This window comes from Lissotriton vulgaris, chromosome 7 (genome assembly GCF_964263255.1).
Source record: "Lissotriton vulgaris chromosome 7, aLisVul1.2, whole genome shotgun sequence".
In the NCBI taxonomy this organism is placed as follows: domain Eukaryota; kingdom Metazoa; phylum Chordata; class Amphibia; order Caudata; family Salamandridae; genus Lissotriton; species Lissotriton vulgaris.
Genome location: NC_141695.1, coordinates 96553074 through 96570199, shown reverse-complemented (window position 1 = coordinate 96570199; position 17126 = coordinate 96553074). Strand labels below are relative to the sequence as shown.

The window sequence follows — 17126 nt, the reverse complement described above, 5'->3', positions numbered from 1 at the left end:
GCTCTGGGGGTTTGTTGCCGGCCTTTCCGGGTTGTTTCCTGGTTCTGTGGTCCTGGCTCGCTCCTTCCTCCCTTGCTTTCCCGGGCTTTATTCCCGGTGTGGGTCTGTTTGGTTGCCCCTTCTTCTGTGGTTGGGGTGCTGTTCTGTGGTGCTCGTGCCTCTGCGGGTCCCTCCCTCCTGGCTGCGGGTTGTCTGTGGTTTCCTGCTGCTTGGTCCTCTGCTCTTCTTCTGGGGTTTGCTTGGGCCTGCTGTTCCTCCTGCGTGGTCGGGTTGCTTGGCTCTGGTCCTGGCTTCCCGGTTCTGTTGGGGTTTGTTGGCCTCTTTTACGGTTTGCTTGGCTCCTCTCCGGCATTGCTGGGTTGGGGCCTTGTGTTTGTGGTCTGGGTGCTGTGCTCCCTGGACTTTCTTTTCCCGCTGCTCCTGTCCTTGCTAATTGCCTGGCCTGGGTGTGGGGTTCCTGTGTCTTTTGGGCGCCTTCTTTGTGCTGCCCTCTGTGCCTCGTTGGCCGGCTGCTGGGGTTTCCCGGTTGCTCTGTGCTCCCCTCCTGCCTTGTGTTCCTTCCCTTTGGGGTTGAGGTTTTCTGGGCTTGAGGTCGGTTTCTTTGTTCCCGACCTGGTTGTGTTTTCTTTGTTGCTGGTTTCCGGTCTTGTTGGCCTCTCCTTGTTTGGTGGGCTTTCGGCTGGGTTCTGGGGTTCCGTCCTGTCCCTGTCGTTGGGTCAGGTTATCGGTCCTGTTCGGCTCCTGAATGCTTGTTGCCTCCTGGGCCTCCTTGGGGGGGTTTCCTCCTCGGTTCTCTTGGGCTCGAGTCCTTTCTTTTCCGGCTTTGGTCGTGTTTTCTGGCCTGTGCTTCTCCTTCCTTTTTGGGCTGGGTGCTTGTGCCTGCGCTCTGTTGGCCGTTCCTTCTGTGGCTTCTTCCGGCTGTCTCGTCTTCCTGGTGGGTCTGCCTGGCCCTGTGTGTCCTTCCTCCTGGTTCTGACCTGGACGGTCTTCTCCGGTGGGTTGTTTTGGCTGGTCTTGGTGTCCTGGTCCTGGTCCCGGTGCCGGTTGCCTGTTTTTCGGGTTGGCGGCCTCCTTTCTTTGGAGCCCTGGCCTTGTTTCTTTCTCCCCGGTCCTTGTCCCTGCGGTCTTGTTCGGGGTTGCGGGCTGGGTGTTGCCTGCGGTCTTCCTTTCCTCCTTCTCGGTGCTCCCTTGGGTGGCTGCTTTGTTGTGGTTTCCTGGGTGTGCTTTTTCGTGCGGAAGGCCGGGTTTCTGCTTTGGTATTCTCCACATGTTTATTATGAAGGTGTCAAGGACGGAGGGACCTGGGGGTAATGTCCTATTACATATGGTAATCTTCATTACTCCGGGTCCCGTAGTCCTCGACACCTTCATACGCCCCTCCCTCCCTCCCGGGCGGCCGGCCTTCCTGTCTGGGCTTGTTAGTACAGGAGGTCTGCTGGGTAAGTACTGCTTATGTACTCCCGGGGGGAGGGGCAGTATTAGTGTCCCAGCATGCCTCTTGTTGTTTTTTTCTGTCGGGAGATGGACATCTCCACATGTTTATTATGAAGGTGTCGAGGACTACGGGACCTGGAGTAATGAAGATTACCATATGTAATAGGACATTTGCTGTCAAAGGTTTCTGGTTTAAAAGCCTTGTAAATAGCACTTTCTTAGTACTAGAGGGATCAGCTTTAGAAGGATGAATGGCCCAAACCAGATATGGCAGTATCTGGCTCTGGGACCCATAGGATAAGCACTCATTTCAGCATTGAGCCGATACGCCCACCTATTAAAATCCTATTGAAAGGCTGGTACGCCTGACTGGCTCATGCTATTAATCTTGTTTAATTAATAATTGAAATCCACAGTAACCTTTCTTTTAATTTCTTCTTTAGCTGGAGCTCACTGTATGCCATCTTGTCCTCTAAACTGGCAACAGCGTGAAGGGAAGTGCTACTACTTTCCAGAAAAAACAGATGAGAAGAACTGGAGTGTGAGCCATGAAGACTGCTCCTCCAGGGGCTCCCGTCTGGTAGTGATAGAGGACAAAGCAGAGCTGGTAAGGCATCAGTGGCACAGGAGCAGGCAGAGCTGGTAAGGCACTAGTGATACAGGAGCAAGGCATCAGTGATACAGGAGCAGGCAGAGCTGGTAAGGTACTAGTGATACAGGAGCAAGACATCAGTGATACAGGAGCAGGCAGAGCTGGTAAGGCATCAGTGATACAGAAACAGGCAGAGCTGGTAAAGCATCAGTGAAAGAGGACCAAGGCAAAGCTGGGAAGGCATCAGTGATACAGGAGCAGGCAGAGCTGGTAAGGCACAAGTGATACAGGAGCAGGCAGAGCTGGTAAGGCATCAGTGATACAGGAGCAGGCAGAGCTGGTAAGGCATCAGTGATACAGGAGCAGGTAAAGCTGGTAAGGCACCAGTGGTACAGGACCAGGCAGAGCTGGTAAGGCATCAGTGATACAGGAGCAGGCAGAGCTGGTAAGTCATCAGTGATACAGGAGATAGAACTGGTAAAGCGCCAGTGATACAGAAGCAGACAGAACCAGTAAGGCATCATTGACACAGAAGAAGGCGTAGCAGGTAAAGCAATAGCGATATAGGTGTAGGTAGCCCTCCTCAGGCCTCAGTGATCCTTTGCCTGCATTTAGCGACAGGACCAGGCAGAACTGTAAGGCATCCATGATAGGAGCGAAGGACAATGTGTTGTAGTTCTCTAAATAGATCATTCTCAGCCCAACTGGGGTGCAGAAGTTTTAAAGAATTACTGTAAATGTTAATAACTTTAAGAAACATTATATATTACAATTCACAGCACTGAAGTCTGAGAACACAGGAGAACTTACATTTAAAGGTTAGAAAACATCCACACATCGAGAGTGCAGTGTGAAAAAACATCAAGAGAAGGCAGATGAGCGGAGGGCAGGAAGGAGGAATTTGCAGATTAGTAAAATTGGATGTGGGCTATAATAAGATGATACAAGGTGTAGCTTGATATCTCCCTTGACTAATGATATGCAGAATGCTGTCTGTTTTGTGTTGGAAAATGTTTACAAACCAAGGTTGCATTGCCTGAGAAGGAACATTTAATTCTGTATGTACATTAATCCAGGAATATCAGAGCTGTGAAGGACATTTTAAGACTTCATTTTTGCCAGAAATCTAAAACTCCTGTGATAGGCATTCTGAGGTTTTCAGATGGGCCCTACTGGCCGCAGCATGAAAACCAAGTAGGGAGACTTGGGTGGTCTGGGGGTAAACTTGATAGGACTGCGGACACAGAGATAGGAAAACATAAGCCTCAAAAGGCAAGGCAGAGTCGGTAATACTTCATTGATGCTGGGTTAACATTGATGACACAGAGCTGGGTAGTAATTGTTCTGTTAAAATGACTTTTATGTCCATGTTATCTTTTCTTCAATATAGAAACTTATCTAAGTAAGAATATTGCTGAGGGTTTAAGGAATTTATGAGAATCATCGCTGTCAGTTTATGTGCCTTAATGTCAATCAATAATGCTAATAGCCAGTGACTAGTTGGACACACCAAAGTCAAGCAAACATCAGAAATACTTTGAATCACCAAATTCAATGATTGGAGGTGCATTGGAATAAAGATATCAATACATGTGGTGGGTGGAGGTGAATTGATGAGATAACAAATGGGTTGTAAACACTCATCCAGTTTGGTCAATTACTCCCAATGCAGAGGGCAATGCTCTAGTCTCCAGTGTTTTCAATATTTGATTCATGTTAATCCATATTAATCCATATGTTATGCTATTTTATTTAAAACCCTCTATTAGTCAGTTCATCTTTGATCCTCCGCGGTGTTCTTTTACATTCAACTGTGAAAACCTTCGAGCCAGAATCCATTTCCAGACAGGTCTTTCATCAGGGGACAAATTCTGGACTATTTCAGTTGTACATTTCATCAAACTCTAAACTGCCAACTTGCAACACCAGGCATTTTCTCATATACATTTTTATATTTATTAAGAAACATCAAAGAAATTTTTTATAGTTTAAGTATAATATGTACGTTTAATTATATGTTAATTAATTATGTAATTCAATGTATTATGAAATATTTGTATATGTAACATAAATTCAATGTACCAAATTTAATATATTTCTACAAATATATGTATATAAGCCATCGATGTAACTATTCCCTATGTGCTGTATTTGTTGTAGTGACTCCTGATGTAAAAGCTGAAAAGTAAAGGTAACACACCCCTGAAACACTTCTTCAGCTGACTCATATTAAGCGCCTGAGTGTTAAATTGGAAATACCTTGCCATGAGGGAGGGCACAATAATAGCTGATCCCTGGCCTAGATAAAGAGGGGCAGTATTGGCCATCTGTCCAGAGCTAATGCTTAAATGGACTCAATATCTGGTGCCTGAATCTTTCACTTTATAATGACAAGTTTTATATTAACCGATGGCCTGTGGGTTGTGATGGAACAGACATCTTCACATGCAGTACGCCTGCCACATTATGATGCGGCGGGCAGAGGCATCGGGCGGACAGACTGTATGTGCCGCTTCCGAGCCCATCGGTGCATCAGAACGCACCATAATCCTCTAATGACGGTAGAGCAAGACTTGGCTCCGCCATTTGGATTATTATGGAAGTTTCCAACAGTCTTTCCATGTCGGTCTTTCTGACGCAAGGGCCCCCTTCTCCCCTAGTTCCCCACAAGTGGGCCGGGGATGCAACTATAGTGCCACCTTCAATATATCTGCACCGTGTGCAGGCACCGCATGGTGCCTGCCACACGGTGCAGGGATGTTTGCCAACCTCCATTCTACAATGGAAGTTTGTGCTGCGGGCATATTCTGCCTCCTGCACAAGCTTCTATTGTAGAAGGGATGTTTCTTCCCGACCTATGTGCAGGCGCATCAAAATCAGGCAGTCAGAACCACCAACCGACATCGTAATCAGGCCCAAAGTTTCTACGTGAAGTATAGGTTGGCCTTCGGAAATACACATTGTTGACGTCTTCTGTAGTCTAGCTAATAAAGCAAATCACTGAGCTTGTGGATTAATCCTCACTTTTTTATACCTTTACAATAGCACACTTCAGAAACAATGGGAGTCACGCCTTGAAAACACTTAAACCAGTTCTACCAACCAAAGAACGAGCACCTTCCTGCAAAATAGTAATAATTAGGCCCAAAGTATTTTTTCCCTTCTGAATGTAATTAGAAATTCCACTTCAGCAAGGGCATCCACCACTCTCTCTAACTCCCAATGTGAGCCCTTAGCCACTTTTCTTGTTGAAAAAGTTGAGGATATTCACAAAACCATTTCATCCACTATTAACGTGAAGAGCGTATTGATTACCCTATCTGCTCGGGTAGTCATCTATCCTCCTTCCCAGCGCTATCCTGAGAAACGTTAAAGACTCCTTGCTACACAATCAAATCAAGATCTCCAGCTGATCCTTTCCAACCTTATCAGCTTCTACAATTCCTACCCCAGCTCCTACCCACGCTCTGTGTATTGATAAACCTATCCCTAGTATCTGCAGTTGTTCCTACCTCTTGGAAGCCTGCCAATGTCATTCTCTTGCTAAAAGAGCCTACCTTGGATGCCTCCAAACCCAAAAACCTCAGCTCAATTTTACTACTTCCTTTTGTGGCTAAAGTTACAGAGTCTTACATCAACTCCATCCTGACCAAAATTATAGAATCCCAAAATATTCTAGACCCAGCACAGAACAATTTCAGACCTGGCCTTCGCACTGAATCTGCTTTGTTGGCAGTGACTGAACTACTGTGGAGCTTATTGGATGAAGGCCATACCCCTGCATTGATTCTCCTCGACCTTGCGCCACCTTTGACAATGTATCTCGCAAAATCCTGGTACTATTGCAAGAGATTGGCCTAGAGGATACCGCTCTCAGTTGGCTCATGTCCTTTCTATCAGGCAGATCCTTTCAAGTAATTTCCCCTCCTTACGGCTCCTAGAAGCAGCTCGTACATCACGGGGTTCCACATTGTTTAATGTCTACCTTCAACCCCTGGCGGGAGTCGCAAATAGCAGGGGCCTCTCTATGGTCTCATATGCTGATGATGCTCCGCTTATAATGTCTCTATCCAACACCTCCGACCAACACATTACCAAGTTCCGAAATGATATGATGGCTATTGAGGAATCGATGACAGACAACTGTCTTCAGTTGAATGCAAGTAAATCCGAGATCCACCTTATAGGAAGGGATACGTATTTTTGGAGCAATCAATGGCGGCCTACAGCACTGGGAGTTTCCCCTACTCCCAAGGATACCGTAAAAAACCTGGGCATTTAGTTAGAATGTGCACTTACATTCCAGGCACAGACAAAATCAGTGGCTGGCATCTGTTTGCACTTCTTTGCGGTCTGAAGCCGCTACTCGGGTTCTTAGACACTCAAACTCGCCAGATCATCATCCAGTCTACTATCCTTTAAAGACTGAACTACTGCAATTTTCTGTTCCTGGGTGCTAATAAAGCAGGCATCAATTGCCTGCAGAGGGTGCAAAACGCTGCTGCTTGTACCCTCTTCACCCTCCTGAAATCTTGCCCTACTTCCAAATACATACAGAAGTTGCACTAGCTTACGATGGAAAAGAAAATTCAATTCAAACCATCTGCTCACAAAATTTTCTATGCCCAAGCCCCTCTCACTCTAACCAATCTTTTTGTCTCCTATGCACCTGAACGTGCCCTCCGCTCCTTGAACCAACATTTGCTATGTTTTCCCCGGGATAGAAGAGCCCGGGCAGGAGGCCGGTTGTTCCGAGTTCTAGTTTCCTCTCTCTAGAATGCTCTCCCTAGCAGGATCATGGTGCTTTCAGGAGGGCAGTTAAGACCTGGCTCTTCCCTTGATTCATCCTCTGTCTCGCCCCGTTCCTCGGTTTTACCTGCGGATCTAGGGGTGGTCGATACATTACAACTTTCCTGGACTGAACAGGAGGCAGGAACGCTCGGCAGCAACACAGAAGACTAGGGGCATATCATAGCCCGGGCACATTCTAATCCTTGCTACAAAGTCATTGGGCATTACAGAACTTTGGGACTGGTTTTCATCAAGTACATTATTTGGCGGATTTACACGATATCGGTGTTCCATCTCAACCCTGGCTCTTATTGACCCTGTTATAGGGAGTGAGAATTTCTAGTCTTTCCAAATGTTCTAAATCTGAAACACATTTTCTGTCTACATAGCAATGGGAATAATTCTGACACATATCAGATTGTTCTACAAGAAAGACTGTATTGGTCTGGATATATCTTCCCAGGAATTGCGGGGGCAACTACTGAACAAGGACTTTCTTGGATTTTTGGAACACTACCTTTTCTACTAATATTTCTCAATTAAGGATTTTTTTTGCAGATTTACGCACTTCTAATGGCTACGACTCTCTACTTAGAGTAGTGGAAGGACTTAGTGTTTTAAAGGTTTTTTTGGACATTTTGACGTACTCCACATTGATATGGCTCTTTACTTAGAGTAGCAGAAGGACCGAGTGTCTTAAGCCTTGAAAAAGTTACAGTGTGTAACAAAACACGTGTCGGCTGCCATCATCTCTCAAAAAATGGAGGACGATGTCTATTATTGACTCAAACAGTATTTTTATTACTATGCTTTATGAAACATGATCTTTGATTGTCATGTGAAGTACCATCATTAGATAATTAAAATATAAACTTTTTTGCAAATGATCTAAGAAATTACTTTTAATGATTTATTGAAAGCATTACTTGGTTCTGGGCAGTCTCAAGAATAGTGCCAAGACTGTTTTGTTGACTATCAAAGACTAGAATATGGACATTTAGAGTGTCGAGACGCAGTGTTTCTTGTTCTAGTAACACAGAAGCTCTTAGGAATTTCTGTGCAGCAACATCTTTGGGTAGTGGGGTGTCTGTGTGTTCTCGAGAGGCACCAATAGTTTGAACTGGTCACCAATAGAAACTTACTTGTCTATTGATAGGATTGATGTGCTACTGTACATGCCACCACTGCCTTTCTTGTTGTGTTTGTATGGATCTAGTGGTTGGACGCCACATCACTGTTGCAGCAATGCTCTTTACAAATCCTATAACATAACATAACAAAACCCCTGGAAATTGTCTTCAGTTAATTCAGTTCTAAATTTAGCAGCAAGACTCATTTACAGAATAAGAAAATTCAACAACTTATATCAGGTTCTAAAGGATTGCCACTAGTAACCCCCAGAAGTGGGAATACAACTCAAGCTGGCACCATCAACTTCTGGAGTACCTTAAGTATAACCGTCAACATCTCTGGTGGTAACAAACATCTGAACAATTATGACTAACTCTATCTCTTGAGGAACCTCAGTGCTTTTGCCACCTGCTACCTGTTTTACTGAGACATTCAGAGGATCTTCTACAATTTTGCATATCTTAGGAAACTTACCTGTTTAGACAACTTGAGATCGCTTCATCATCCAGCTTCTGTACCATCTCTCCATTCATTGCTTGACACCCTTTTTTTCCTTTATCTATTAATTTTTTCCAATTCACCCTTATCACTTTCTGAATATTTACCTAATCCTCTGTCTATTTCCATCTCACTGCAATTCTCCTCTAAGTAGCCCTTCATCCCCATTTTGTCCTACTTTCATGTTTTCTTAATTGTACCTCACCCTCAAAACAACTCTTGTTCTTTTGTTAAGATTTCCTGTGCTTCGTTCTGATGTACTTTTCCCTGTTTGCTTGTCAGTCATAGATTGATCTTCTGCAAGAGATGCAACGCATCTGTATTTGTGTTGCTTTGTACACCGTGCTGACATCTCTTCTACTAGAGCAGATTCTTATGATTAAAAATGCATCAATGTGTGATGGTACAAGGTAAACCAAAGTTAGATTTTTAGGAGCTCCAGGGATTACCATTTAAGAATTAATGTTCATTACTATCTCACTTAAGAATTCCCAGATAATTTAACCTAATGTGATTTTATGGCCTGAGAATGGTTTTAGAAGGCATAAACTAATAGGAGACTATTAAAATGTGGTTTGCATGTGAGGGGCCGGGCATTGAGCTCATATTATTCATATGTAAACAAACTTCTATTGCCACTTGGATAAATGGATATATTGTTTGAGGTTATTATAATTTTGCTATAATGCAACATCAAGAAGGAAAAAGCTCTTGTAGGTATTGATGTTACTGATAGTTTCATACTCATAGTTTCATAGTGAGTCAGGAGTGGGTTACAAAAATTCCATTTTACAAATGGTCTAGTCTGTATTGTGGATAGGAATTAGAATTAACATTTGTCGCCTGTGTTTTGGTTCAGTTTGACTTTATTTTCCTCTACCCAATTAAATCGTGTATGAGAGACATAACCAATATTATGTATATATTTGCTGTTCCTAAATGTTGATAACATTGCTTGGACTGACATAATTTAAAGAAGAAGTACATCCCTTTTGATAGCACTGGCATAGAAAGAAAAATGCGCCTTCTATTTGTTGATAAATTGTATCACAAACTGTGCGATAAGATTATTCGAAAGCAGTTTTCAAACAAATTGGAAGGATGCTATAACATGGGGTGCATTTGTAGTGGTGAGGTGTAAACAGACATTTGAATGTTACTCCTTTGAGAGACTTTTACCTTAGGCATAATTATTAGAAAATATTGAAAGCATTGGGCTACTCCTTGAACTAAGGCATGCGCTTGAATTTACTTATCTCTCAGCAAAATGAATTCCAGACTAAGGGGCTTATTATGAGTTTGGCCGTACCACAGCGGATGCTGCAATGTGCCATCCGTTGTGGGACCACCAAACCTGTGGTGCGACCGACCATCAGGCAAAACTGTGCAGGAACGGTGGGTGGAAATCCAGGGGGGCACTACATGTGCCCCCATTCACAACAGGCCCAGAGGCACAAGGGGGTCCTGTTGAGGACCTCTTTGTTGTCTCACCGCCACCCGGTCTCACGCCATGAAAAGGGTTGCATTGAGGCAACTCGTAATATCTTCAGATGTAATGCAGTGGCACCTCCAGCACAAAACTGCCTCTGACCACTGCAAGACCACCATGGGAATATGGATCCCTGGTGATTGCAATAGTCTTGTGGCAGTCCGACCGCCGCAGTTAGAATATGGCAGGCAGTCCAGCAGTGTGACGGTGGTGGGACCACCACCACTCGTGGTATATGAATATAAAAATAATGTCATTGGGAGTTTAATTTTTGCTCTACAGAAAAATCTGAGTGTTGTCACTGTGAATAAATTGGCATTTGGACTTGATATTGAGTTATAAAAATGGAGCTACACAAATATCAGGTTTTTATTATCGTGATACATTAATATTGTGATGCAGAAATATTGTGGATATAAATATCGATTTTTAGGTAAGCAATATTGTTTGCAAGAATATTTGTGTTTTTAATATAAAAAATATATTTTGTTAGTCTCTGTATGTGTTTTAGTTCATATTTTAATTGCATACGTTGTATATTGTTTGAATAATTATTAATAATTTAAAAATATAGTTTTTAATTAGATGTATAGTGTTGTGGTTGGTTTTGAAGTTTGTGTGAAGGTAATTGAGTATGACTGATAATAATGAATTGATATGATTTTAATTGATATTTATTTATGTATGCTGTGTACTTATTATATTTTTTAGTGATATTTTAGGAGCGGGTTGTTTTATTTATAGAAGTATGGGTGGGAAGATAATTAAGTGATAATTAATTCATTATTCATTATTTGTTTATTATTAATTAGGTAATTGAAAATTAATTATGTAAATTGTCTAACTTTTATTTTTTAAGTGTTATTTTAATTGCGGCTGGATTGTTTTCAGGAGTATTGGGTTGGAGGTTAAGTAATAGTTTTATAATTATGAATTAATCGTTTACTAATAATTAGACAATGTATATTTAATTATGTAAATTGTTTAAATATATATTTTTTCTCATTTTGTAGGTGTGGGTTGTGGGTTTGTAGGGGTTTAGGGAGGGAAGTAAATAATAAATAATCTTTTAAGTTTTAATTTTCAATTAAATATTTAATTTATTAATAATTATGTAAATCGTTTAAAAAGTGTTATGTTTGTAGGGGAATGAGGTGTGAATTCTCTTTATTATAATCAAATATTATATAGTTGATCAATTACTATTAATTGGTTTATATATTACTTATTATGTTAATTGTTTTATTTTTTATTTTAATGATATTTAGTTGTGTGTTGTTATGTATGGGGAGTATAATATATTTTAATCGAATGATCAATTAATAAGACATTTTTTAAATTATTTAAATTATTCAATTGTTTTTATATATTAATAGTTTTATATTTTGGACAATTGATAGATTCATTAAATTATGGTATGTGTTTGAAGTGAAATACATTCTTTTTACTGTTGCATAGACTGGAGTGGGGATAGTACATTTTACCCCTTTGGCGTCCAATGATTTCCCTGCTGTTGCACAGACTGGAGTGGGAATAGTGCATTTTACCCCTTCAGCGTCCAAAGCTTTCCCTACGGTATTCAGACTGGAGTGGGAGTAGTACAGTTTACCCCTTCGACAACCAACTCATTCACTACTGTTGCACAGACTGCAGTGGTAATAGTATGTTTTTTATTATTCTTTAAATGTAAGTAATATTATTATTTGATTATTTTTTAAACTTTATATTAACTGTACATACATATCTATATATATATATCTATATATATATATATATATATCGATATATATATATATATATATATTACCGTATAGTTTTATATTTTATTAATATTTCTAACAAATAAGTTTTGTATATTTTTCATAATAGTAAATTAAAACAATTTAAATAACATTTAAAATGTATATATTTAATTTCCAACTTTTATATAGATAAGTATATAAACACATACACACGTTTTTTATGTGTGTATGTTTACATAAATATATATATTTTTTTAATATAAAATATTACTTATATATATATATATGTAATATTATAGTTATGTTTTAAAAAGTTTAAGTTTACTATGTTAAACTGTGTATTTATTAAAAAATATGTTTGTCCTATTTGTAACAATATTAGTGTAAACTATATTTTTACCTCAATATCTTTCTACTTATCTTTATAAGTATAGAAAAATTATATGTGTGGCAATGATATTATAACACAATTTTTATGTGTCAAGATATTTGTGTGGTCGATATTCTGCCAATGATCTAATAAAACAATGCACAACCGGAGATAAATCTCATTTTGAATTAGACATGATTGTTTGCACAGGACCTTCACATTAGGTTTCTTCATTGCTCCTGGGTCTTCTCAGACTTTTCAATGTTATATGATCCCAATGTGTGGTCTCCCCAGAACACGATGCGTTGTGGTCCAAGATGATCCACAGCTCTTCTTTGGGGTCTTTGGCAATGATAGACTCGTCATCATCATCATCACTAACACAGAAACATGGAAACTCCTTTCACTAGTATGGTTATGACACACAACTCAATCTTTAGATAAACAGAAAAACAATCATTGGCAAAGTCAATAGGCCTGGGTATAGTGTGATAGTAACACACAAGAGGGTGCAGACAGAGAGGGCTAACATTGTCATGTATTTCATTGTGCAGTTAAATGCAAGAAAGTCTAGGCAGACAGCTACACCTACATAGCTAATAGCACTGAGTGAGCCACAAATACACCAGGGGATGTAGCCAAAGGTGATTGACACTGTCTCCAACCAATTTCTGAAAGAGGCTGATCAAAGAAAGCTAGTGGCTGAAAAGTGCAGAAGCAAAGCTCAATTTGGGGCTTATTTGCAAGCCCTTTGCGCTGCTGGTGCTTCACCGTGATGCACTGGCAGCGCAAGAGGCTTGTAAATCAGCGCCTTAGTGTATATTGTAAACAATAGGTCTGTTTGACATTGCTGTGTGTAAACACAGGCTTACTAGTCCCAACACCTTGGCAAACAGTACTTTAGAAATCTGAGCACTGATGTTGTATATTAAACTTAAATGAAACAGCCTATACAGACTGCATGATTGTACTACTGAGAGAAGCTCCATAGCTCTCTAGTGATTGAGCTGAATAACTTCGATCTATTGGCATATCTCCAGAGCCACTCACATCTGCTAGATTCTTAGTTTTCCTTGGAGACTAAAAGCTTCACCTAAACTTACATGTAAACACATTGTGCAACTGAAAAGCGTTTTGCTATGCAGTATACCTGTTGTGCCAGTAAGTAAAGGGTTACCGAATTTCAAAAATTGTTTAGAAACAGATACCACATCACAGTTTGAGTTTAGGGCGTTCCTACCAAATTACTGTTTAATATGTGATGTAGCAATGGTTTGCAACTGCATTTCTGGTTGCAAACCATTGAAACGTTACCAACTCCTCAAAGGAGGTGGTAACCGATTTGCCAGAGGGTTGGGATGCTGGAAAGAGTTTGTTTAGGAAAAAGCAGTAGCCCAGAGGACCACTGGGAATTCTTAAAAAATATTTTAAAATTATTTTGTTTTACATTAAAGTCTTGTTTGCATTAAGGAAAACAGCCTGCATGAAAAAAAAGTTTCCTTTATTTAAAGACAGTCACAGACATGGTAGTCTGCTGAACCAAGAAGACAACCAACCCAGTAATGCCCTCCAAACAAATTGAGTCACAGTTTGCAATCCGCCAAGTGCTTATTAATAAGGAAGGTCAAATGGTGACACACTCTGAATCAATTTCTGCTTATGACCTATTAGTACATTGGTCAGTTTGCAAAACCTGGTTTTATTTCCAGAAAGTGGGTGGCAATTTGCAAGCGCTTTTTGCAAATGTTGGTACAAGTTGTGCCTTAATGATATTTTTGCACTAGATGGTGCATAGTACCAAGTCATATTTCAATGAAAGCTCTCACATTGTCCATTTACACCGATTAATTGCATGTGGCAAATTACCTGCAGACATAAACTAGTTAAACATCAAAAGCGTTTTAGTGAGAACATTTGGCAACCCAGAATAGTGAGAGAATTAAAGTGTCTGATCTACATTGTTGTAAAATGTAAAACCCTTGTATTTCTTTGAAAAAGGCAAAATAGAAAAAGTTCAACTTATCAACTTAGTAAACACAAAATGTATGGAGCATTTCAGTTGGAATAATTAATATAGTTGCAATTTATCAAAATGTTGCATTGTGCAACTAGGATTTTCAGACGTGTTCATGGTCATTACACCGTGTTTGTGCTCTGTATTTTTGGAGTTGTCTTTGTGTGCTTGGTTGGACTAATACAATTTATAACAATGATCTGTAAAAGGAAAAACCAGAAGCTCTTACTGGTTCTTCCGCAAATATGAGAAAGTCTGTTTTTTCCTAGCTTGTAGGAGGAGTTGTTCATCTCCTCTCTTGTACCACAACAACCTAAGAAGGGTGCACCTAAGGCTGGGGGCTACACACTTTAAGATCTCTAGGTAAAATCATCTAATTCACCAGTGTTGGATCTTTCATTCTCCATCGTCGAAGTGGGAGTCCCACAATGCCAAAGTAAAGTAGGATGCATCAGAATATTAGGCTATAATATCAATGGAAAGTTAGTTTAATTGCCTATCTATGTCCTTTTTTTAAAAGGACCAAACTAAAACTATAACCAATTTTGCAACACCACGCTCTGGAACTACCCGAACCTCAGATTTTCTACTGCACGTCATATGAAGGTAGTCTCCCTTTTTTTCTTTAGAGTTGCAGATTTATCTACAGGTTACTATATCTGATATTTCTAAGAAAAGCCTTTTCTGATCCTGCAAAAAATATGGAAAGAAAAGGATCCACATAAGGACTGTCATTATTGCTTCTACCCTGAGTGCAAATTATGTCGCACTTTTTCCTCTTATACCTTAAAGGACAGGGAGGGGAGGCAATGTCTGTGGCTACAGGAGTCTAAAACTCAGAAATCCGCCACTTCTGAAGAAGACAATGATTCATCTGTGGGATCCCACAAAAAGTCAAGATCTTCTGACCAAGTGATAACTGAGGAGAGCTTGAGAAAGAAGAAAACAAAATTCTTCTCATCCGAGGTGCCCTTCTCATAGGCCAGTTCTCCATCTATAAAGCCTGTGAAAATGCTGTGTTCTTCCTCCTCAGAACCATCGACATCAAACAGTAAAAGTCCTCTGAGAGCCACGTCAACAAGAACTTCACCATTGATGATAGTGTCAAGCACTGCGGTCACCACAGTCACCACCAGACAACCTTTGACGAAGACAATGATGATGACAGCCATCAACGGGACCATTTTGTCGACTAGAGTACTGTCATTATCAAAAATGCCATTGACAACGTGGACAACTACACCGTTGATGAAGATTCCATTGACGAAGACACCATCGACAACGAACTGGCGAGAAAGACATCTTTGATGGAGACAGCGCTGCTGACGATGGCAGCGATGACAACGGTAACAGAATCCCAACCGCCAATGCTGAAATGTACCTTGACAATAAAATCATCTATGACATCATTGACGGCTCCGTCAACGATGATAAAAATTACAAAAATAACCCAGACTGCTCTAAAAGATTAGTTGACATCCCCTAGTAAGGTCTCACCTCTACTACCAAGTCACCACTTAGACATAAAGGAATCGGATGACAATGTGCCTTTTGGGGCAGCACACAGCCCATCAGAATTTTGTGTCAAATACCAGCAGGATGATGAGGACAAACATTATTACTACCAGGATTATGCTCCTTCCAAGAGGCACAATTAGTATTATCAGTACCATCCTCATCTGCAGCCCAGGTATGATGAGGTACAGATGCCCATGTCCCTGGCTTAAGTTCTGCAGCCCGTGGTGGAGGATTACAAGAGGAGGTGTTTTGACACTCCACAGGAGCAGCCAATAGTACCACCTCAACCTGCCTCTCCAGCTATGCCAAGTCATTTTCTACCACCTAGTATACCTTGGGTGACACCTCTGTCATATATAGTGGCGCCACAAAGAGACAATCTAACATCTTTGGAGGAGGAAAGGGGGAAAGGAAGCTCCCTGGCCCGCAATCCCCAAGGGATGACCACCACACCCTTCAGATTCTCCCCCAGAGGACATCAGGGCTTTCATAACCTAATGGATTGAGCTGCAACACGTTTTCATCTCCCGACCTATGTTAAACAGTCAGTCTGCTTTCCCTATGACTTCAGAGATGAGCAAGAAAGTCAATAAGAGCCATCCCCATCATTGACTATATCTGGGAGGAGGTGATTAAAATAATGAAAAACCCTGCTACAGTGGTAGCAGTGCCACCTCGCATGGACAAGAAGTATAATGCCACTGAAGATTTCCCCGCTTGCCTCACAGGTCATCTCAAACCTGACTCTGTGATCTCACAAGTGGCACAAAGGCAATCCAAAAACCCTTCCACCTCCATCTCTGCGCCACCAGACAAGGAAGGCAGGCACTTGGAGGACATAGGGAAGAGGCTTATCATCTCACAGATGTCTCAAGTTACAGGAGCAGCATTCACTGGGATCCCTAGGATTGACAGAGCAAGGATACAAGGTCACTTGTTCAGTATTCTGGCTGCCAAACCATGGAACACCTTCCCAGCTGATATGAGACAGGAACGCTCAGAAGTGATCTTTCGGTAGAAACTTATGGACTGGCTTTTTAGACAGTCTTAACTAGGTCTAGCCATGTGTATCGGATCACTGTAGGGCTGGAATTTTGGGGCGGGAACACTCAGAATGGAGTAACTAGGCACTTTACAAACATTTTAACATAACATATCTACTCCTTCAAATCCCATAAGTGCAAATATTTCCAACTACCTCCGTCAATGGATAAAAATAACATCAGACAAATGGGTACTAGTAAGTTATGGACATACCCTGGAGTTTATACAGAGACCACCAAACAACTCTCCAAAGGGAGCGCCCCCATATAGTCTTCATTTATAGCGACAAAAATGTTTATAATGTTTCTAAGTGTGCGATTGAAAAGGTCCCTTACTACTAGAGAGGCATGGGATTCTACTCCTGTATTTTCAATTTACGAAAGAAAATAGAGTATTGGCGCCACATCCTAGACTTCAGAAAGCTGAACTAATTCTTACGCAAACAATCCTTGCATATGATTACTCTCTCCAACATCCTGCACCTGCTAAAAAGTGGACAATGC

General features: G+C 41.0%; 1 protein-coding gene across 1 annotated transcript in view; it reads left to right on the top strand.

Moving 5' to 3' along the window:
- The window catches only part of LOC147700902 (uncharacterized), a 124105-nt gene that overhangs the window by 84124 nt on the left and 22855 nt on the right, over nucleotides 1–17126 (top strand). The window contains exon 5 of the mRNA XM_086928537.1: nucleotides 1878–2041. Within this exon, the coding sequence (XP_086784663.1) occupies nucleotides 1878–2041 (164 nt within the window). The remainder of the gene's footprint in view (nucleotides 1–1877; nucleotides 2042–17126) is intronic.